The sequence below is a fragment of the Elephantulus edwardii genome, unplaced genomic scaffold (genome assembly GCF_000299155.1).
Source record: "Elephantulus edwardii isolate Elephantulus edwardi_28Jun2011 unplaced genomic scaffold, EleEdw1.0 scaffold00177, whole genome shotgun sequence".
In the NCBI taxonomy this organism is placed as follows: domain Eukaryota; kingdom Metazoa; phylum Chordata; class Mammalia; order Macroscelidea; family Macroscelididae; genus Elephantulus; species Elephantulus edwardii.
Genome location: NW_006399927.1, coordinates 1,155,234 through 1,178,068, shown reverse-complemented (window position 1 = coordinate 1,178,068; position 22,835 = coordinate 1,155,234). Strand labels below are relative to the sequence as shown.

At 38.2% G+C, this 22,835-nt stretch overlaps 1 protein-coding gene across 3 annotated transcripts in view; it reads left to right on the top strand.

Moving 5' to 3' along the window:
* The window catches only part of MITF (microphthalmia-associated transcription factor), a 407,075-nt gene that overhangs the window by 228,723 nt on the left and 155,517 nt on the right, over nucleotides 1–22,835 (top strand). The window contains exon 1 of one of the 3 annotated variants that reach the window (XM_006895940.1): nucleotides 7,200–7,306. The exons of the other annotated variants lie outside the window; for them this stretch is intronic. Within the exon in view, the coding sequence (XP_006896002.1) occupies nucleotides 7,251–7,306 (56 nt within the window). The 5' untranslated portion in view covers nucleotides 7,200–7,250. Of the gene's footprint in view, nucleotides 1–7,199; nucleotides 7,307–22,835 lie in introns of those variants that run through there. 3 annotated transcript variants of the gene reach the window in all.

Below are 22,835 nucleotides of genomic sequence, written 5' to 3'. Positions count from 1 at the left end.
GCAGGGCAGCATCTGTTAACTGAAATATGTCAGTTGGTATACCATCTATTCCTGGAGCCTTATTTTTTGCCATTTCCTTCAAAGCAGCCTGAACTACTTCTTTCATCATCATAGGCTCTTGCTCATATGTTGTTTCATGAAATTCTTCTGTGTCTTCCAATTCCTTTCGATACAGTGAGTCAAATTAGGGAGTAATTTATAAAATTTATAAAGTCCTTCCCAAGTTAGGTAGTAATTTATAAAATAATTTCTCCTCTGTTCTGTATAGTATTCCATCATGTGAATGTACTATAATTTCTAAGTCCATTCACTTGTGGTTGGACATTTGGGCTGTTTCCATGTTCTTGCAATGGTGAATAAGCTGCTATGAACATTTATGTACAAGACTCTATTTGTGCCCCAGTTCTCGTTTTCTCAGGGTATATTCCAATCACTGGAATAGCTGGGCCAAATGGAATTTCTTTTTCAGCTTTTTGAGGAAGCACCTAACAGCATTCCAGAGTAGTTGTACCATTTTACAATCCCACCAACAATGTATAAGTGTTCCCTTCTCACCATACCCTCTCTAATATTTATTACTTGTCCTGTTAAACTTTGCTACTGCTTCTGGAGTATTCTTCAAATGAATGATGAAGACAGGCTTTTTCTCCCTACCTTCATTATTTAGATAGCTAACTGAAGAGTAATTTGTGACTCTGGCCTGGTTCAGGTGCACCTTTTTCTCCAGATTGACATTATTGCTCTCCAGTACTCTGGAGAGGTCCCTGAGAAGCCAGATAAATTTTAAATAGGAATGCTTGTTTTTCTCTATATCCCCATTATATGTCTATTGACAGAAAATACAGAATAAGTGTTAAAGGGGGCTCTGCTGGCCTAGTGGTAATAAGCTGCATTTCAGTTCCAAAAGAATACAGTTCAAGTCTAACAACTGCTCCTCAGGAGACAGATGGACAATCTTCTATGCAGTTAACTGCCTTGGAAAACCCACTGGAGGATCAGCTATGGATCATTTTTTACTCTAATGTACATGAAAATAACAACAAATGTTAAAGAGATAATTAGATGCTCTGCTTAGTGTCTGACTTAATATTATTTAAGAGGGTGTGGTTTTAGTTTTTTAAGCAAAGGTTTAATACTTTCATAGTTCATTTAATGGAGTGTCACTTGAATTTACAAGACTCTTAATGTAAAATATTGTTTTTTTCTAACATTTTACTATTAACATAAATGTATGCTTTGATTATAAGGAAAGACTCCCCAGAGTGTGAATTAGATAGAGACCACTAATGTGTATTGAATTTATTATGATTGATTAAGTTTAATCAACAGACAGGAAGGATTTTTGTGCAAATATTACCCCCCTTCATTTAGAATCCTTTTTAGTCCGCATAACTGAAATAGGATGTCATTAGTAGAAGAGTGAATGTTTATGACACTTCAGAATTTTATTATTGGAAATTTATTTTACTGTGTGAAGTGAGTTTATGGTTTATTTAACAGTTTATACAAACTTAACATAAGGTTAAGCACAAAGAGATTATCATTTTGCTCATATGAGAATGGGATCTGCTGCTTAGTTTCTGGCAATTGTTCGGTGCCATCAAACATTTAAATGAGTTGGTGCTCCCTTACTGTGACCTTCTGTAGATTGAACAAAACCCTGCCAGTCCTGCCAGCCATCGAACATGGAAATGAGTTGGTGCTCCCTTACTGTGACCTTCTGTAGATTGAACAAAACCCTGCCAGTCCTACCTGCCATGCTGGTAGAGGCCATTGTTGTAGTTATTGTTAATCTAGGACATTGAGGATCTTGGTCTTTTTCACTGGCCTTCTCTTTTACCAAGCCTGATGTCCTTTAGGGATATACCAGTTCTGGGTGTGTTTGTATAATAAACATAGATTAAAAACATAGTTGCAAAATGACAGCAGAATTCTTCCTTGGACTAGAATAATGATTCAAAGAGCACAGCTAATTTATCCCCAGTTAGTAGTCACAGGTGACCTCTTAAGATCTTCAGCCAATTGTCATATAGTCGATTCTTTTTTTTTTTTTATATATAGTCAATTCTTACAGGGACACTACAAGATAAAGTAGAACTGCTGCATGACTTCCTAGAATATGGTATTTATGGATGCAGACTGTTACATCCTTCTGAAGAACTGGTGCACTTGAAACATTGACCTTTTTGTTAGCAGATGATCACCTTAACCATGTGCCACCAGGACTCCTATACTTGCCATTCTTTAAATTATATACTGTGTAATTAATATGATAAGTTAATGTCACTCAAGAATTTATCTAGAATTTTTCCAGACTTTTACATATTTTAAATCTATAGTCTCCTCAAATTTCCTTTCAATAGCATCTTTACATTGCTTCTAAATAATTTACTTGTCCTAGACTTTGAAATTCATTGAAGCTTTAAGGACTGAGGGCACAAAGAATTGTGAAAAGGATCCTTCTTCCCTTTGTTACACATCAAAATGGACCCAGATTGCTGATATCAAGCTAAAGTCGACTCTTAGTGACCTTCCATCAAGTTCTGAAACTGTAATCTTATCTTCCTCTAGGAGACTCTTTGTCTGTCTTTATTGGAGCACCTGGTGGATTTGAACCACTGCCCATCTATTTGTCACCCACCACATAATAAACTATGCCAGCAGACCTCTTTCAGCTAATACAATTTTCTGAATTGGGCACTTGTTCCTCATATAACATAGATTAAGAGTTTTAAAGTAGACTTTTATGTATCATGCTGAGTTTTTTTTATACTTTGCCTTATTTAATCATCACATTAATCTGTGAAATAGGTAATGTTAATATTCTCATGTTACTGATAGAGATCTTAGGACTCAGAAGAGTGTAATAACTTGCTCCAGTTAAGGTCAGATAATAAATAGAATCCTGAACAACAGAGGAATGCAGGTTGGTATAGTATTGGAGCCCAAATGAGAAGTCACTAATAAATGAGGAGAAACAGCTGCAAATAATTCCATTAATAATTGGAAAGCAGAATGTGTGAGTATGATTGTAGAAAAACTGCAAGTTGTCAGAAATTAAATGGAACACATAAAAATTGACGTTCTCAGCTTCAGTGAACTGAAAGGGACTAGCATGGGTCATCTTGAATCCAGTCATATTTTGAATATGATCTACTATGTTGGGAATGAAAAACTGAAGAAGGAGATTGTATTCACAATTAAAAGGGCAATTTCAAGGTCTAGCCTAAAGTACAATATTGTGAGGGATAGGATATTATTCATATACATAGAAGGAAGACCTGGTAACATGACTCTTATTCAAATATATACAACAAAAACTATAACAAAGAGGAAGAAATTGAGGATTTCTACCAACTTTTGCAGTCCAAAATTGATCAAACATGCAGTCATGATGCATTTCTATTACTGGTGACTGGAAAGCAAAATTCAAAAACAATGAAGAAGGAATGATAGTAGGTGAGTATGGACTTGGTGACAGAAATGAGGTTGAGGACTAAATCATAGAATTTTGATTGTTCAATTACTTATTCATAGCAAATAACTTTTTTTAAAAAAAACATACAAATCACAACTTTACAAAAGGACCTTACCTGATGGACTGATAACCTTTTAAAAAAAATACAAACTACAACGTTACACAAGGACCTTATCTGATGGACTGCACAGGAATCAGATTGACTATATCTGTGGAAAGGCTTGTTGGAGAAGCTCAGTATCAGCACTCATAACCAGCCCAGGTGCTCATGTGCAGGTTCAAACTGAGGCTGAAGAAAATGAAAATAAGTCCACAAGAACTAAAATACAATCTTTTGCCTTTTCTGCCTGAATTGAAAAATCATCACAAGAACAAATTTGAGGAGTTGAACACCAGTGATTGAAGACCAGAGGAGCTGTGGGAGGGCATCAGGAATTTCATCCTTGAAGAGAGTTAAGGGTCAATAGAAAGATAGAGGAGAAAGGAAAAAAATCTATGTCGGAAGAGGTTTTAGAATTGTATTAGAGTGTCTAAAAGTAAAAACAAAGGGAAGAGATGTTGAAGTAAAAGAGATGAACAGAAAATTCAAAGAGCAGAGCAAGACATTATAATGAAATATGCAAAGAGCTGGAGTCAGAAAATGGAAGAGCTCTCTCAGCATTTCTCAATCTGAAAAAACATTCACCAAAGAAGACACTCAGATGGCCAATAAGCACAAGAAGAAATGTTAAAACCCCCTAGCTCTAAAAGAGATGCAGATTAAAACAACTATGAGATATCATCTCACCCCAGTAAGAACAGCAAAATTTAACAGAACAGCAAGCAACAAATGCTGGCAAGGTTGTGGAGAAACTGGAACCCTTATTCACCATTGGTGGAAGTGTAAAATGGTGCAACCATTGTGGAAGGAGGTGTGGCGCTTTCTCACAAACTTACAAATAGAGATACCATTTGACCCAGCAATTCCACTACTGGGAATATACCCCAAACAGACCATCACTGGCATCCAAGCAGATATATGCACACCCATATTTATCACAGCTTTGTTCACAATAGCAAGGAGTTGGAAACAACCTACGTGCCCATCAACGAATGAATGGATAGAGAAGCCGTGGTATATTCACACAATGGAATACTATGCTGCATTGAAAAACAAGGAACTCATGCAGTATTATTCAAAATGGTTGACTCTGGAGAACATTATGCTGAGTGAAATATCCCAGTCACAAAAGGACAAATATTGCATGGTGCCACTGTTTAGAACGGGACTGACCTTGGGGTTGGGGAGAGACTGAGTAAGATGGGTTCAATAATGTATATTGCACTGAAACAGAGGAGGGAGAAAACTGTTTAAAAGAGATATGTGATTAGGTATTTCTGTCATGACAGGAGTCTAGAGTGATGGCTGCATGGTGGAGTCGACCTGGGGGAGCAATTGTAAAACAATGAAAGAATTTTACTTTTCCAAGGGGGTAGTGTAGTAGGGTTGGAAGGGGAGAAAAATGCAACAATGAATGAATGGAAATCTAAAGTCTCTGTAAATATTCATTAAAATTAGCAATAATAAGAATAATAAAAAAACCCAAACAGCAAAATGTATGAGAAAAAACCCCTGAAAAACAAATTCAATACTGAAAGGTGCTATTGGAAAAATCTTGAATAATCCAATAAAGTATCAAAAGAAGATGGAAGGAGTATACATAGTCACTGTCCCGAAAAGAATTGGTTGACATCAAAACATTTTAGGAAGTACTATATAAAAAAGAGCCAGTACTAATGAAGGAAGATGTTTAAGCTATACTGAAGGCATTGGATTTGTGTGTGTGTGGTTTTTTTTTTTTAAATAGGCCCCAGAAAGCACCAGGATACCAGTAGGCAGGCTTCAAATGATAGATGCAGCCCTGCATGTGCTTCCCATTCTGTGGCAGGAGATTTGGAGGACAGCTGCCTGGCTGACTGATAAGAAGAGATTAATTGTTCCCATATCTAAGAAAAGTGAGCCAACAGAATGTGAAAATGATTGAACAAATAATACCACATGCAAGCAAAATATTGCTGAAGATCATTAAAAAGTGATTGGAACAGTGCATTGACAAGAAACTGTCAGAAGTTCAAGAGGGGGCTGTGGCACCAGGGATATCAATGATGGTGTTAGATAGATCCTAGTTTAAAGTGGAGAATACCAGGAGAATATTTGTTTGTGTTTTATTGACTATGCAAGAATATTTGTGTGGATCATAACAAATTATGGCTACCGTTGAAAGGAATGGAAACCTCAGAACATTTAATTATCCTCATGCAAAATCAGGTAAGAGTGTGCATTAGAGATGTATCTTCTCTCCATACCTGTTCAGTATATGTATGCTGAACAAGTAATTTGTGTAGCTGGACTCTGTGAAGAGGCATGTGGCATCCAAATCAAAGGAAGATTCATCAACAACAACCTACATTAAGCAGTTGACACAACCTTGCTTGGTGAAAGTGGATGCTTTTAAATGCTTGCTGTAGAAGATTTAGGACTCTAGCCTTTGTTATGGATTGCATCTAAACATCAGGAAAACAATTGTCCTTACCCCTGAGCCAGTAGGCAACTTCATGGTAAATGGAGAAATGAGTAAAGTTGGCAATGATTGGTTGGGTCATCAATCTTGCTTGAATCAACAATCAACTCCCGTAGTATCAGCAGTCAGATCAAGAGATGGATGCTTTTGGCAAGTTTTGAAATCTGAGTTGATTATTGCTGATGGAGATTACAGTATTTTCCACTCACTTACTTTAACCTTTAGGCACAGAGAGATGAAGTTACCTGCCCAGGGTATATAGCTAGTCAATGTAAGGAGTTATTCTTTGACCTTACATTTGTGACTGGAGGGAAAGCATACCTATTCTGTGCAGTTCTACAGGATGTCTTTGATGTGCTCACTCTGTAGCAGTTACATAAATGTTTGATCATATTGATGTTGTCATGTTGGAATTCTGAAGTGTTTTTTGAGGCCATATATTGTTATTTTTTCCTTCTTATATACCAGTGTGTTCAGAATTTGATTGGATGACTACTTGAAAATACACAAATGTATGACCTAAAGATGCCTCTGTCCTGAAAGACTGTGCCCACAGTTAGAAGCAGCTTGTGTTTTACTTCCTGTGGGACAAAGCAAGGACAATCCTTATATTTTTGGGGGGCTGAGGTTCAGGAATGCTTTCTGTCAGTGGGAGGGTATGCTCAGTTATCAGGCTCCAGTTCCAAAAATACTGTGCTGGGACGCCTGGCAGCTAGGGAATGGTGAGGAGTTAGTCTGTAATCTCGCTAGTGCAGAGAGGGTACACGCATGCTACAACCTCTCTGGGGTCTGTGCACCTATTAAGTTTTAACCATTCGGTGGTATGTGAAATAGCTTCTCCTTCTACTTTTCTCTAACAGTGGTCAGCCTCTGCAAGCCTCCAGCAACAACTGAGCTCAGGACAGCCACATCTGGTGCTAGCCTGGCAGCTGGGGTGCTGTCTGTACTGTGCCTTGCTCTGTGTTCTCACATAGCAGCCCCCTGTGAGGTGGGCCTGACTGCATTTTTGTCCTGCAGGTACAGTAGGTACTGGATTAAACAGGTCTGCAGTTGCAGACAGACAGCAGGCAGAATTCTATCATGGAGCTGTATTTGGATTGGAGTTTCTAGGGCCTTATCAGGAGCCACCCCTAGTGACACAGCCAGTGCCAGAACTGAGTTTGACTTTCACTCTTCGCCAAGGGCTTGCAGAACACCTTAAAGGAAAAAAGATGGAGGCACTTAGAGTTCAGATGTTCATGCCGTGCTCTTTTGAAAGCTTCTGTCTGTAAGTGAAGTTTTTATTCTAGAAATGATCACTTACTAACAGGGGTATATTTTAGTGTGGAGGTTTTTTGTTTTTGTTTTTCCTAAGGGGGAGGACAGAGTAAGGGAAGGTTTTATTTGGTGTCAAAAATACTGGAGCTGTTCCTTTGCAACTGTAGCTTTATTCGGAGTCTGCTGTAGTCTCTTGTAAGGTGAATATGACGGGTAACAGCTAGCGTGTGAGGGGAATCAAGACCCACCTGTGTAAAACTGAAGGTTGGTAAGTAATAAATAATGCCAGAAAAATAATAAAAATAGCAGAAAACACATATTCTCTGTGATTTAAGGAAAACTGCAATTTGACTTTATTATGAATAAAAATAATTTCCTTCAGTAAAATGAGCATGCTTAGTAGTAGCATTTATCAAAACTGTCTTGTTGCAGACATTTCTTATTTTTGGTTTTACCTTTTCTTCCTCTGACTCTGGGATGGTCACATTAACTTTAATGAACATCTCATTTATGTTTCTGGGTATTGGTTTTTCTCTGCTTTAGGGTAAAGCAAAACAAAAACACCAAAACATCAAAGGATCTCGGTGGCATATAAATATAGAGCAAGTTTGAAATTGATAGTTTTGCAATACTTAGTGGATAGGCAATTTCCCTTCCTCCCCTTTGTGATTGATTTTAAAATTTAAGTGATGAGGTTTGGAAAAAAAATACTAAAAACTGGGTCACCAAGTGTAGAAGCATTGAAGCAAATCAACTTATGCAAAAGCCACTTTTACAGCTTAGTAATTATTGACTGAGTGTTGTTGGGTCATGAGAGAGGTTCTGATTAAGTCAGAAGAGCATTGTGCTCAGTAACTTGTGAAGGTGTGTTTAAAGATGGTAAGAATGATGGAAAAACATTAAATGAAGACTTTTTTAGAATTTAGTTTTTAAAAATTTCCCACAAATTTAAGTGCAGTTTCAATTTGATCCATCTCAGCAGCTGCGGCTTTGTAAGTTCATGAAGTGGTTTCAGTAATAATTTCTTAATTCTTGTGTTGTTGTTGTAGCATTTTAAATACAGATTTTCTAGATACTGTAGAACTTTGTCACATTAAATGTGTCATTAACCCAGTTCAGTATATCATCTCTTTAAAATGAGAGTGTCTTAGGGACAAACAGCATATCTCATTATGCTTTTACAATGCCATTGTGCTGGAAAGGTAGACATTTCTGTTTGCAAATCAGGTAATTGTTAGGAGTATGATGTCTGCTCTTTATAATCCTTACCTACAGGAATGTACTCTATCTCTCCAGGTCTCTTTTTGTTTCGTATAGTAATGTTTTATAATTTTCTTTGAATAGATCCTTTGTGTTTCTAGTTAGATTTACTTCCAAGTATTTAATCTTGTGATTAACTATTGTGATTGTTTTTCTTAGCTCCAATTCTATATTCTCTGTCACCATAGAGAAATCCAATTGATTTTTGTATGTTTATCTTGTATCCTGCCACTTTGATGACTTGATCAACTATGTTAAGTAGTTTTCTTACTGAGTCTTCAGGGTTTTCTAAGTATACTATCATATCATCTGCATAGAGAGATAATTTTACCTCCTCTTTTCCAATTTGGATACCTCTTATTTCTTGTCTTATAGCTACCACTAAGACTTCTAGTAGAATAATAAATAAGAGCGATGATAATGGGCATCCTTTCCTAGTTCCCTTTCTCATAGGGAATGCCTTTAATCTCTCTCCATTGAGAATAATGTTGGTTCTTGGGTTTGTGTATATACATTTTACTATATTGAGGAAATTCCTCTCAATTTCTATTTTGTTGAGTGTTTTAAGCAGGAAAGGGTATTGGATTTTGTCAAAGACCTTTTCTGCATCAATTAATAGGATCATGTGGTTCTTGTTCTTTGCTTTGATAATGCAATGAATTACACTGATTTTTTTTCTTATGTTGAACCATCCTTGCATACCTGTGATGAATCCCATTTGGTCATAGTAATGATTTTTTTTTTAATGTGCTCTTGGATTCTTTTAGCCAGGACTTTATTCAGGAATTTTGCATCTATGTTCATGAGAGATAATGGCCCTTGCTCATGGACAGGAAGACTCAATATTGTGAAAATGATAATCTTTTCAGAGGCAGTCTACATGTTCAATGAAATTCCAATACAAATCCCAACTCCATTGTTCAGTGGAATGGAAAAGTCAATCTCCAATTTCATTTAGAATGGAAAGAGACCCCCAAATAAGCAAAACACTCTATATAAAGAGAAACAAGGTAGAAGGTATCTCACTCCCTGATTTCAAATCATACTGCATTGCCATGGTGGTCAAGACAGTGTGGTACTGGTACAATGACAGACACATGAATCAGTGCAATAGAATTGAGAACCCAGAAATCAGCTCATCTAGCTATGGGCAACTGATTTTTTACAAGGAGATAATTCTTGTTAAGTGGGGAAATGACAGCCTTTTTTTTTAAAAAAAAATAGTGTTGGTGAAATTGGAAAACGACTCGTAGAAAACACAAACAAGACCCACATCTCACACAATGCACAAAAACAACTCCAAGTAGATCAAGAACCCGGGACTAAAACCAAGGACTAAAAAGATAAAAGCTTGGATGAACCCTAGAAGCATTAATCCACAACATGAACAATCATCCAAGCATCCTGAAAAACCTACAACCAGGAGAAGAAAAAAATAGATGAATGGGACCTTCTAAGAATCAAATCCTTTGGTACATCCAAAAACTTCTCCAACAAGGTAAAAAGAGAAGCCACAGATTGGGAAAAAGTATTTGCTAATGACATGTCAGATAAGGGACTTCTATCTAAAATTTATAAAATACTTGAGTATCACAACAAGATAATGGGCACAGGATATGAACAGACATTTCACCAAAGAAGACATTAAGATGGTGAAAAAACACATGAAGAAATGTTCAAAATCACTAGCTCTAGGAGAGATCCAAATCAAACAACTATGAGATATCATCTCACCCCAATAAGAATAGCAAAATTCAATAACTAAATGTTACAGCCAGGTGCTTTATCACTGCCTTGTTTATTCTTTGTTCTCCTCCCTCCTTAGTTCTTGTTCCTTGCTTTTGATCCACATCACTATTATATATCTCTGTTGGCTTTCCATCCAATAGGTCTGGAAAGATTTCAGTTTACATTTTAGCATCTTTGTGCAGACCTATAAAGACTCATTTTACCCCAATATTTGTAGTCCAAGGCTCAGAGCTGACAGTTTTGGACCACTTTTGGTAACCCATTACCTAGTTAGTCCTTGTGACTAGAGGGATTAATGGACAAACACCAGTTTGTATTTTCACTTCCAGAGGTAGACTCATACTCTTATTTATTGCTGACTGGTTGGAACTAACTCAGCTGAGTCTCTGGTGGGTTTTCAGTCATTGTAAATGACATGGGAAGAGATTGCTTATCTTTCTCCCTCTGATTCACTGATGGATTCAAACTACTGGAGGTACTACTACTTTTGGGTTAGCAGTGAAGTTCCCTCCAAATTACATCACCAGAAGTAGAGCATCAGCTCATGATCTAAAAGTGATGGCCTAGTGGTAAGAAGCTGTGCTGCAATCCCAAATCCATCAGCTGCTTTGCAGGAGCAGGATGGACAGTCAGTCTCCTCTTCTATGATTTACTGGCTCTGAAAACCCACCGGAGGGTCAAGTTGGTTGCGACTTGGTGACACACAACAAGCAGCAGCAACAACGAAGCAGGACAAGGGAAGATGAGTCTATCTTGATTCCTTATCAAGATTAATATGATACAACTATTGAAGTTAGCAAATAGGGATAAGAGAAAAATACATATAAAAGAGAAAAGGGAGAAAGAGTGTGGAAGAATGAAGAGGAAATAACTAGGAGAGCAGAGATTAATGGGAGGATGGGGTGGTGAAGAAATAGATATATTGCAGTTGAGACTTGAAAACACAGGGAGTAAAAGTGACAGCTCAATAGTAATTAATTATGCAAAACATAGTGCACAGAAATTATGTAGAAAATGTACATGAATGAAACTGTATGTGTTTAATGAATAGAGTACTAAAGATGTGGGAAGGAAAGCAGAAACAGGAGAGTCCTGCAGTGTTACTGCTATTTTGTTAAGGTGTCCTGGTAAACTATGGCAGGAGCCGAATACCATGATTTGTACATTTGCCTTGATTTCAACACACATATTTGCAAAGTTTCATCATGGTGTGCATATGTTAGAGACAGCATCTTCTCTTATTGACTGTGGTAGGCGAGTAGATTGGGCATATTTTATAATTGGGACAGTATGTTGTACTGAAAAGGACTCTCTAATAAGATCTTTCCAGCTATATTCTCACTCATGCCTGAATTGTCATGAGATTATTATTTATTAGATTTTTTAAAAGGATGTTCTGCTTTTGAAAATTTTCTAGGAGAGTTATCATGTCTTGCTGTGTGTTATTAATGTTTTTATGGTATTAATTTTTTTGTTGAGTTTTTTATTGATTTGCTTGTTGTTGTTGTTGTTATGTGCCATTGAGTCGTTTGCGACTCATAGAGACCCTATGTACAACAGCCCTAAACTCTGCTCTATCCTGTGCCAATCGCATTGCCTCTGACACACCAGTCCTGATTACCCCAGTCACTGAATCAATCCACCTCATAGAGGGTCTTCCCCTCCTGCGCTGTCCCTCCACCCTCCGAAGCATGATGTCCCTCTCCGAGGACCTGTCTCTCCTTACAACATGTCCAAAGTATGTCAGATGAAGCCCCAGAATCCTTGCCTCCAAGGAGTAGCCTGGTTTAACCCTCTCTAGGATGAATCTGTTTGTTTTCTTGGCAGTCCATGGTACATTCAATACTCTTCTCCAGCACCACAGCTCAAAGGCATTACAAAGTATATACACACTGTGTTTCACACTACTCTTCATTCACGTTGTGTTTCATACGATAATTCTCATGCATTATGTTTTATAAAATTAATCGCCATTGAACCTTTCCCATCATTACCTTGTCTTTTCCTCGAGATTCTTCCCATATACTTCCCCTACACCCCGTCCTCCAACCACCAAACTCTGTAACCTTGTGGTTTCATCCCTATCCTCCATCCTTTTCTTTCTTTCCCTTGAGTTCCCATACATGTTTTCCTAGTTATCCTTCTATTTTTACAATAATGCTCTTGTGCAGTATTTGTCTTTATAACACTTAGTTTACTCAGCTAGGTGTTCTCCAGCCTTTCCCAGGTTACAAAGTATTTTTTAAATTGTTTTTTCTGAGTGTTTCATAGTATTCCATCATGTGAATGTACCACAGTTTGTCAGTCTGCTAGGTTGTGGTTGGACATTTGGGTTGTTTCCATGCTCTTGTGATGGTGAATATTGCTGCTGTGAACATGAGTGTACACATCTCCATTTGTGCTTCAGTTCTGATCACTTTGGAATATATTCTTAGTAGTAGAATAGCTCATATGGAGTTTATATGTTCAACTTTTTGAGGAATACCAAACTGTCTTCAGGAGTGGTTGTACCATTTTACAATCTCACCAACAATGTAAGAGTTGCCACCTCTCCGCATCCTCTCTAACAGTTAATGCTTACTGCCCTGCTAAACTTTGCCATTGTTACTGGGTTGAGATGGTATCTCATTGTGGTTTTGATTTGCATCTTTCTTATTGCCAGTGATTTTGAGCATTTCTTCAGATGTCTTTTGGTCATCTGAATGTCTTCCTCTGTGAGAAGTCTTTCCATGTCTTTTGCTCATTTTGTACTTAGGTTATGAGTCTTTCCTTCTGAAGGTCCAGGAGTATTCTGTAAACTTTTGTTATAAGACCCTTGTCTGAGATGGTATTGCCAAATGTCTGTTCCCAGTCAATAGGCTTTAATTTTACCTTTTTGGAAAAAGTTTTTGGTGAGCACAGAGATTTAGTCTTTAGTAAAACCCATTCATCCGTTTTATCCTCTCCAGATTCTGCATTTCTGGCTGTATTTGTCATTTTCTTTAAACCGTAAGTGAGGCCTTCTAAACTTGGTCCCAGTCTGTCTCTTATGAATTTGATGGTTTGGGGCTTTACACCCAGGTCTCTGATCCACCTTGGATTGGTTTTTGTATATGGTGTGAGATATAGATCCTGTTTCAGCTTTTTGCACGTAGCAGTCCAGTTTTGCCAGCACCATTTGTGAAGAGGTTGTAATTTTCCCCATTTGATAGGTTTTATTTCCTTGTCAAATATCAGTTGAAAATAGTTAGATGGGTCCATTTCTGGGTTCTGAATTCTGTTTCACTGGTCTGTATATCTGTTGTTGTACTAGTACGATGGTGTTTTGGTTATTACTACTCTGTAGGAGGTTTTGAGGTCAGGGACTGCTAGGCCTCCCACTTCATTTTTGTTTTAGAAAGCTTTGCTTATTTGGTATCTCTTTCCTCTCCAAATAAACTTGACAATTTCCCTTTTGCTCTCCTTAAAAAATAATTTGGTATCTTTATTTGGATTTCATTGAACATGTAGTTTGCTTTTGGTAGAATTGTTATTTTCTCAAGATGGAGTCTTCCTTTTCAAGAACAGGGGATCTTTTTCCTTTTATGTAGGTCTTTTATTGTGTCTTGAAGAAATGTTCTGCAGATTTTTTTTTTTTGTACAGATATTCTGTGTCTCTAGTTAGGTTCACTCCCAAGTATCTCAATTTGTAGTTGTCTATTGTGAATGGTATTGCTAACTTGGTTTCTTTCTCTGAGATATTTTTATTACTGTAGAGGAATCCCAGTGATTTCTGAATATTGATCTTATATCCTGCAACTCAGCTAATTGGTCTACTAGCTCAGTTTTTTTGTTGACTCTTTGGAGCTTGTGTGTGTGTGTGTGTGTGTATAAAACTATCACATCATCTGCATATAACAATAGTATAAACCTCCTTTTGTCTATCTGGCTGCCTTTTATTTCCTTCTCTAGTCCTGTTGCTCTAGCAGGCACTTCCAATACAATATTAAATATACGTGGTGACAGCGTCCTTGTCTGGTCCCTATTCACAAGGAAAATGTTTTTAGCCTTTATTGAGAATGATATTAGCTCTTGGTTTTGCATGTATGCTTTTCACTATGTTGAGGAAATTCAATTTTGCTGAGTGTCTTTATTAGGAAGTGGTGTTGGATTTTGTCAAATGCCATTTCTCCATCAATTGCTAAGATCATATGGTTCTTATTATTTGTTTTGTTAATGTGCTGAATTATGTTGATTATTTCCCTTATGTTGAACCGTTGTTACATAACTGTTATGACTCCCACTTGATTATGATGAATTATTTTTTTATATGCTTTTGGATTCTAGTGGCCAGGATTTTGTTAAGGATTTTTGCATCTATGTTCATGAGAGAGACTGGTCTGTAGTTTTCTTTCTTGGTAATATCTTTGCCTAGTTTTGATGTTCTCTTTGGAGATGAAGGTGCACCTGATACAGGCCATGGTTTTTGCAATCAATTGTTATGCATCAGAGAGCTGGACAGTGATTAGGGAGGACAGAAGGAGAAGTGATGCCTTTGAGCTGTGGTGCTGGAGAAGAGTATTGAATGTACCAGGGACTGCCATGAAAACAAACAGATTCATCCTAGAGAGGGTTAAACTAGGCTACTCCTTGGAGGCAAAGATTCTGGGGCTTCGTCTGACATACTTTGGACATGTTTCAAGGAGAGACAGGTCTTTGGAGAAGGACATCATGCTGGGTAGAGTAGAGGGACAGCACAGGAGGGGAAGATCCTCTATGAGGTGGATTGATTCAGTGACTGGGGTAATCGGGATGAGTGTGTCAGAGGCAATGCAGTTGGCACAGGATAGAGCAGAGTCGCAAACGACTCGACAGCACATAACAACAACAGTTTTGATATTAAGGTTATGCTTGCTTCATAGAATGACTGTGGAAATGTTCCTTCTTTTTCTGGTTTTTTTTTTTTTTTAATATTTTAAGTAAAATCGGAGAACGATTTTCTCTGAACGTCTAGTAGGATTCAACTGTGAGACCATCTGGTTCAAGACTTTTCTTATGAGGAAGACTTTTTATGACCTTTTCAATTTCTTCTTTTGTGATGGGTCCATTCAAGTGTTCTACATTTGTCCACGTCAATCTGGATAGGGCATGAGACTCAAGGAATTTGCATCTTCTTCTGTAGCTGGTGAAATAACTCCATATCAACATATTTCTTCTTGTTTTCTCTCTCTCTGGGGTATTCACTAGGTCTGCTTTTTTAAGGGAAGTGGTATCCTCCCATCCCCACCCCATGATAACGGAGATAGACTGCTGCTTTCTTGGCATTATGTGTGTCTTTTCTTAGTTGATGTTAGGTTCTTGTAAGTATATAATGTTCCCAGTTATGGCAGTGTTGTGGTTTTTTTGTTTTGTTTTGTTTGGTTTTTTTTTCAGTGTTTTTTGAAGGATCTGTATATTGGTGCTCTCCTCTTGGGCCTCAGATGACTGTTGCCTTCTAGAAAAGTGTCCACCTAGCCTCTTCTCCTTGAGCTTAAGAAATCTCCCTGATGTAGCTAGTCAACTATGTTCAGGGCCAAAGTACCTGTGATATTGATGCTCCTGGTGCAAGACTGCAGGTCAGCAGCAAAGAGGTCTCCACAGACAGCTAGGTAGTGGGTGAGCAAGGTAAGGGTCACACTGGAACTGTGGCCCCCAGACCTGGTAAACAGTAATTCTGTTACTGGTTGGGTCTGAGTGTGCCTGGGCTGGGCTGCAGCCTTTCACAGACACTGGGGAAAAGATGCAGTGAAGACACTCCTGGGTCTGGCCCAGCCATACAGGCCTGGCCACACCACACAGGCATCTTGTAGTGGAGTGACAATATGGACTCACTACATGCAAGAGACCCACATAGTTATTATTAAGTAAAAGTGATGATACTGTTTACTGTGGAACTTATTTTCCCTATACATGGTGAAAAGTTACTCTGAATCACTTTGGAAGAGGTCCTGAATCACTTTGTGTGTAAATTGGTAGTCCCTATTTTTTTTTTTTTTTTAAATATGCTTTCCTAAATTATTTCCTCCCTAATGATTTTAAGGATCCCAGGCCTTCAGAGTGAATAACGGGCTGTCACTAGGATGATGCCTCTTGCTTGCCCTTCTCCCCCTCCCAGCTTCACTCACTGCACAGCAGCCATTCCATTTTTCATCCCTAACTCTTTGCTCCTGTTGTGAGCATGATGACACTCCCGGCCATTGAGACACTCTAGAGCATCGGGGTCAGCGTGGTGCAGAGTTGAGCATGATCAAGAAGTGGTTGCATCAGTAAACCAGCTGAAGCCATCACTGCCACTGCCAGCTGTGCTCCCCGCAACCTGCTCTATGTCCACTTCCTGCATCACCTGTCTACACCCACTGCTTAGCACCAAAGTGCCCAGGCTATGCATGGTTAGGATCCAGCTTCCATGTAGCATCTGTTCAGTTCAGCAACGCACTAATTGACAGCTTCTCATGTCCCGTGCATCCATCTCTCAGCCTATCAGTGTCTTTGTGAAGCTTTGCTTAACTGGCTTTATTATCACTGCAACAAGTTTGTATGTGGACTGTCTAATACACTGTCTCACAAAGTTCATATTGAATAATGTCCTATTTCACAGAATGTGTTATGGATGTTAAGTAATATATGTGTGTGTAAATTTACTAACTTACTTTGATGATCAAAACTAGATAGGTGCAATACTTATAGATTCTTTTTAATAAGGTGTTTATTCTGTCACAAATAATATTCTGTCCAGAGGTGGTTTCTGGACCTATATTTTTTCCATCTTATTTTTATTTTGTGTTGTTAAGAATCTATCTATACAGCAAAAGATAAATGCATTCAACATGTACACTCCAGTTACATTTATTCTGATAGTATTTATTCCTTGAGTTGTGAAACTGTTGTCAGCCTCCTTTCCCGAATTGTCCCAAACTCATTGCCCTTTAAAGTTTCTTTCTAATAGTACATGTTGTTGCTGCCAATTTGATTCCATAGAGATCATAAAAGAGCATATAATGTTCAAGGCAGACCTTTTTTTTTTTTTTTTACAAGTTAAGGTTTGTTTGGTTTTAAGATATCTTCAGAGAATATTTCCAGTTTGACGTTTAAAGATTGGTCATTTCAGGGGTTCATGTACATTCACCCTCCATGCCTCCAGAAAATCTAGAGTCCATAAAAGTTTGAAATTATAGTTGGCACAGCCCCCCATTTTGATCAGGAATCTTGTGTGGACTCTGTTATCAAATATTTAGCTGGGTACTGGCCACTTCTTCTGGTCTTATGGCAGAGAAAGCAGCTGGTTCTGTAGACAGTGTTTTGGTCTCTGAATCAGATCATGCCCCTGCTCTATAGAAATATCTTACTGTTACACATGCAAATAAAAATCCAGTCAGTCCCCCCATCCTCCTGAATAGATAAGGGGTCCCGGGCGTTTAGTTTGCATATCTTACAGGGCTTCACAATTAGCTGCAGAATTTTTTGCTTACACTGATTTCTGGTCCTTATAAAGCAAAACAAAACCCACAGATTCTATTGCTGCTAAGTTCGTTCTGATTCCTAGTGATTCTGTAGGGCAGGGCAGACTGCAACACAGGGTTTTCAGCTTTATGGTTCTATGGACTAAGCATTCGCTTATGAAAGAGAATGTTGGCTGTTCAGATCCAATGACTGCTCCACAGGACAAAGTTGAGGCAATCTGCACTTATAGATTTTGCAGTCCTAACAGACCCTGGAGGGCAGTTTCACTCTGTCCTTTAAAGTTAGCTTGAGTCAGAATAGACTCACCAGTAATATGCTTATTCTTTCTATCCCAGAGTGGCTGGTGGGTCCAGACTGGTAATCTTTCAGTTGCCAGCTCAGTGCTTGTCCTCTGTGCCATGGCTTCTTTTCCGGGCATTACCCAGATAGAAATTGGGATTTCCAGTTATACAGATGGTATTTTTATTTTAGACAAAGTCCTTAGCTGATTTGGTTTCATTAAGCCTAGTTAATGCTTTTGCATTTAAAAGCTCATGTAGCTGAACTGTTCGAGGATGTATATTTTTCACCTGTATGTGAAGTGGTGGTGTTGTTGTTTGATGCCGTCGAGTTGTAGACGACTCATAGCGACCCTATGAACGAACAGCCTGAGCACTGTTCGTATATAGAGTTTCTGGAGGCAAGCCATTTCGGAAGTGGATGCCGCTCCTGCTTCCAGGCTTGATTTAGTCAGAAAGCTCCAGCCAGCACTGTCCACCATGGGTACCCATTACCATGATTGGCACATCACTGTCACAGTCTTCAGCATCACAGCAACCATGAGTTACCATGTGAAGTGTAGTCTGTGTAATTGCCTTGCATCACTTCTTCTATAAATGGAAACTCTGGGCCTTGTATTTCTCTGGATAAATCACAGTTGAGTGCTATCAATGGAATGATTAAAATTAAGATTTTTTTTTAAATTGGAGGAAATATTAAGATACGTTATGGTTTAATACAGAGCCCTAGTGGCTTAGTGGTAAGAAATTGTATTGCAATACCAAAGGCATGTGGTTTGAATCCACCAGCTGTTCCATGGGAGAAGGATGGGCAGTCTCCTCCCATATAACGTACTGTCCTTGAAACTCTGCTAGAGGGTCAAGGTCAACTATGGGTCGATTCTAATTTGATGGAATTCAACGAGATGCTGCTTTATGGTTCAGCAGAGATTTGAGGGGGGGAGTCATTCTGTTTCTTTAAAATGTTTTTAAGTTCTCTGGATAACATAGGAATTGCTTGGACCTTGCTAGATAGATTTGTTCTTGATCAAACTTGGAAGACAGGCTTGTTAAACAAATGTTTTTCATATTAAAAAATAAGTGGTGTGCTCATATTTTAGTATAGCTATTTTTAGCATTAGTTTTCAAACTATATTCTAGTTAACTAGACTATGTTTAAGTCATTGTGCTAAGCTATTTATATCTTTTGCAAGTTTTAATTCTTACTACAAAATGAGAGTTATTGTTAGGTGCCATCAAGTTGCATACAACTTACAGTGACCCTATGAACAATACACTTCCTCACACACAAGAACCCATTGTGGCAGTCATGGTGTCAAGCAATCTGGTTGAGGGTCTTCCTCTCCTTTGCTGACTCTCTACCCTTCCCAGCATCATGTCCTTCTCCAAGGAATAGTCCTCTTAGCAATATGCCGAAAGTATGTGAGGCAAAGCCTCATCGCTTTTGCCTCCAAAGAGCACTTAGGCTGCACATACCTCTTCGTACTCTTTGCCATCATGGGACATTCAGTGCTCTTCTCAAACACCAAAGTTCAAAGGCATCAGTTCTTTTCGTGTCATCCTTTTTCACTGTCCAGCTCTCAGATGCATAGCAAGTAATTGAAAAGATTATGGCCTGAATCAGACACACCTTAGTCTTCAAACTGACATCACTACTTCTCAATAATTTGTAAAGGTCCCTAACTGCATATTTCCCCAGTGTCGTGTGTCTCCTTATTTCCTGATTGCTCATACCAAGGATGTTAATTATGGATCCAAGTATGAAGAAGCTGTTGACAGTTTCTGTCTCCTCTCCATCCATCATGACACGGCCTGTTGGTCTAGTGGTAAGAATCTATGTTTTCTTGACATTGAGATGAATTCCATACTGAAGACTGCATTCCTTGATCTTCTACAACAAGTGTTTCAAGTTCTCCTCACTTTCAGCAGGTAAGGTAGTGTCATCTGTGTAACGCAGATTATTGATGAGTCTCCCTCCAATCTTGATGCTACACTCTTCCTCATAGAGTCCAGCTTCTTGGATAATTTACTCAGAATACAGATTGAATAGGTATGGAGAGGGAATAAAAGTCTACTCTCACTTTTAAATGTGTAATAACAGTTAAAGTAGACTATATTAATAAGTTTCTTTATAAATAAGAAAAGAGTTCCTAGGTGATACTACAAGTTGGTTAGTATGCTTGTTGACAGACTTACAGTTAAGTGTAAGCAATCCCCCAGAGGTGTGTGGTAAGCAAGGCCTGGAAGTCAACTACTGAGCTGTCTTTGGAAGGAAATTTTACTCTCACCCATGTGGATTGCAGGAGTTAGAAGAGACTTGTATGAAACGGCTTTTTTTAAAACAAAACAAAACAAAACAACCTACTAGTTTATTTACAAAATTGAAATACTTTGTTCTCCAGAACAGATTCTTCCAGTTTCCTTCAAACTGCCATCAAGTAACTTTTTTTTTTTTTAATAAACAAGGAAAACCACAGCTCTAAGAGATTGACTGGCTTGGTAGAAGAGCAGGGTTGTATCTGAGGGATGGATAAAAGGAAAAGTCTTAGGCCATGTCCACTGATGACAGGACCCTGGTGTGGGCTGACTGGAGGTTAAGAGCAAAGACTGACTCAGCATCTTTGACAGTTAGAGGTAGTCCAGAAGATACTTTTTTTTAAAAGCTGGTAATTTGCAATCAGTGAAATTTATGATAACTGTGGAGTATGTGAGAGTCAGAATTCCATGCGGCTGCCTTACATTTCTGGATTTTTTAAGATTTCTGGCTTTGATAGTGTCTCAGTCTTGTTTTGTCACTTGAGATAGGGTCATAGCTGCCCCTCCAGTGAGTTTCTGGAGGCTGTAAATTACACAGGACACGTTGCCTATCTAGTGCTTTCTATTCAGTGGAAAATAGAAATTTTTTTTCTTATGACAAGTTTATAACTCACACAGATTCTGACTTGTGCAAGATTTGCTGTGTATGTGGGCCTCAATCAATGGAATATATTTTTTTATATAGCAATACAGCTGACTCAAGAGAGCACATGTTCATCTACTGTACCTTTGTAGAGGGCTTTGAAGTTTGACTGGAAAATGCCAAGTTGGCAATAAGGTTGGGGCTTAGTTCACATTTAGTGGGTACCCATTATTTTTACACTGTTCCAGCTGGTTCAGACCAGTTTATACAAGATTGAGCCTGGTCAAACTGGCCCACACTGGTTCAAACTGAATCACACCAGGCCAGAATGGTTCAAACTAGATCTAGCTGGTCCAGGCAGGACCATATCTGATTCAGCCTGGTCACACAGTCCCAGACCAGTTCAAGACAGTTCAAACTAGTTCACACTGACTCAAACCATGTCATGTCAGTCCACACTGGTTTGAACTAGTCCATATAGCATCAAGCCAATCTGGCCTGGTTCAAACTGGATTAAGCTAGTTTTAAGACTTATCCTGACTTGATCTGACAGACCATTGAATGACCCTGGCTGTCTCCAAAGTTGTCTCTCTGGCTTCAACTGTTCCATTCACTCCCATTTGTCTCTTCTCCAGTGAGTGAGCTCTCAGGGACTGATGTAATCTCAGTAACTGACTTAATTTTAAGGCATTTCAGATAAAAATATGTAATAGAACTTTAAGCTGTTTGCGATTAGAAACCAGGTATTCCCAGCACCTGGCACAGAGGAAACAATAACTGTTTTGTTTAATAAATGACCTCTAAATAATATGATTAAAATGAATCAGACTCACGGAATTAGGATTATCTAATTAGGGAAGATTGAGCTTTGGCAGCTTTTGGAATTAAGTAAATTTGGGCAAAGCTCTTTTCTTATCATTACTAGCCTGAGCATCCTGGTTAAAACATAAAATATATGCATTGTAGTTACTATTAGTGTTCTCATAGTAACATCGGCTTTCAGGGTAAAACTTGATGCTGATGTACTGTTAACATTGTGAGATGCAAGCATCTTCATTATCATTTGTCTCTAATATGGTATTTGCGATTTCAGTTATGTCTCAGAGTCAGGAATGCTTAATAGAAGGCGGGCAAAGCTGATAATCTGAGAGTCATCTTTTAACAACGTGGCAATGTCCTGCAGGGAGTTTGTGCCCTGACGTGACTGTAACTTCTTTGGCACCTTTAAAAAATTATTAAAATAATGTCAATTAACTGACCTTATTTTTGACTGGATTTTATGACAGTTTTGTTTTTTTTTTTTCTTCCAGTGGACTTTCAGTGTATTTCTAGTGGTACTTGGGAAAACATTTTTTCCATTTAATTTTCTGATACATATATCAGAATATGGTGAGAATGATATTGTTGTCGATTTTAAAGTCTGCAACTTTGGTGTAGATGATAACTAGTAATTTTAATTTAAATGTCTTAAGAATGCTTCACTATTAATTGAAAGGACTTTCCTCCCAGTATCAAGCCAATTACTTGTCTGGAGCAGCTAATTAGTGCGATTATTCCACAGCTGCATTTGCTGCAGCACAAAGCTTCGCTCCTGGTTTTATCAAAAGGATCAGGCTCTATGGGAGTATTCTGACCTGACAGGCTTTGAATAGGAAGACAACTTATTTATTTATTTATTTATTTTTAATTTTTCAATAGCATATCACCTTTCCATCCCCCTCCCCCATTTCTTGATTTAGGAAAGTATGTTTAAGCTTTGACACACACTCAAAAATGGGAAAAATGTGTTTTCTTTTGATGCTCTCTTAGGAGCATCAGGTGACTAGATTGTTTTGAGTAATGGTGTAGTATTCTTATAGTGCACATAAATTTACTGTATTGAAGTGTTACGCAGG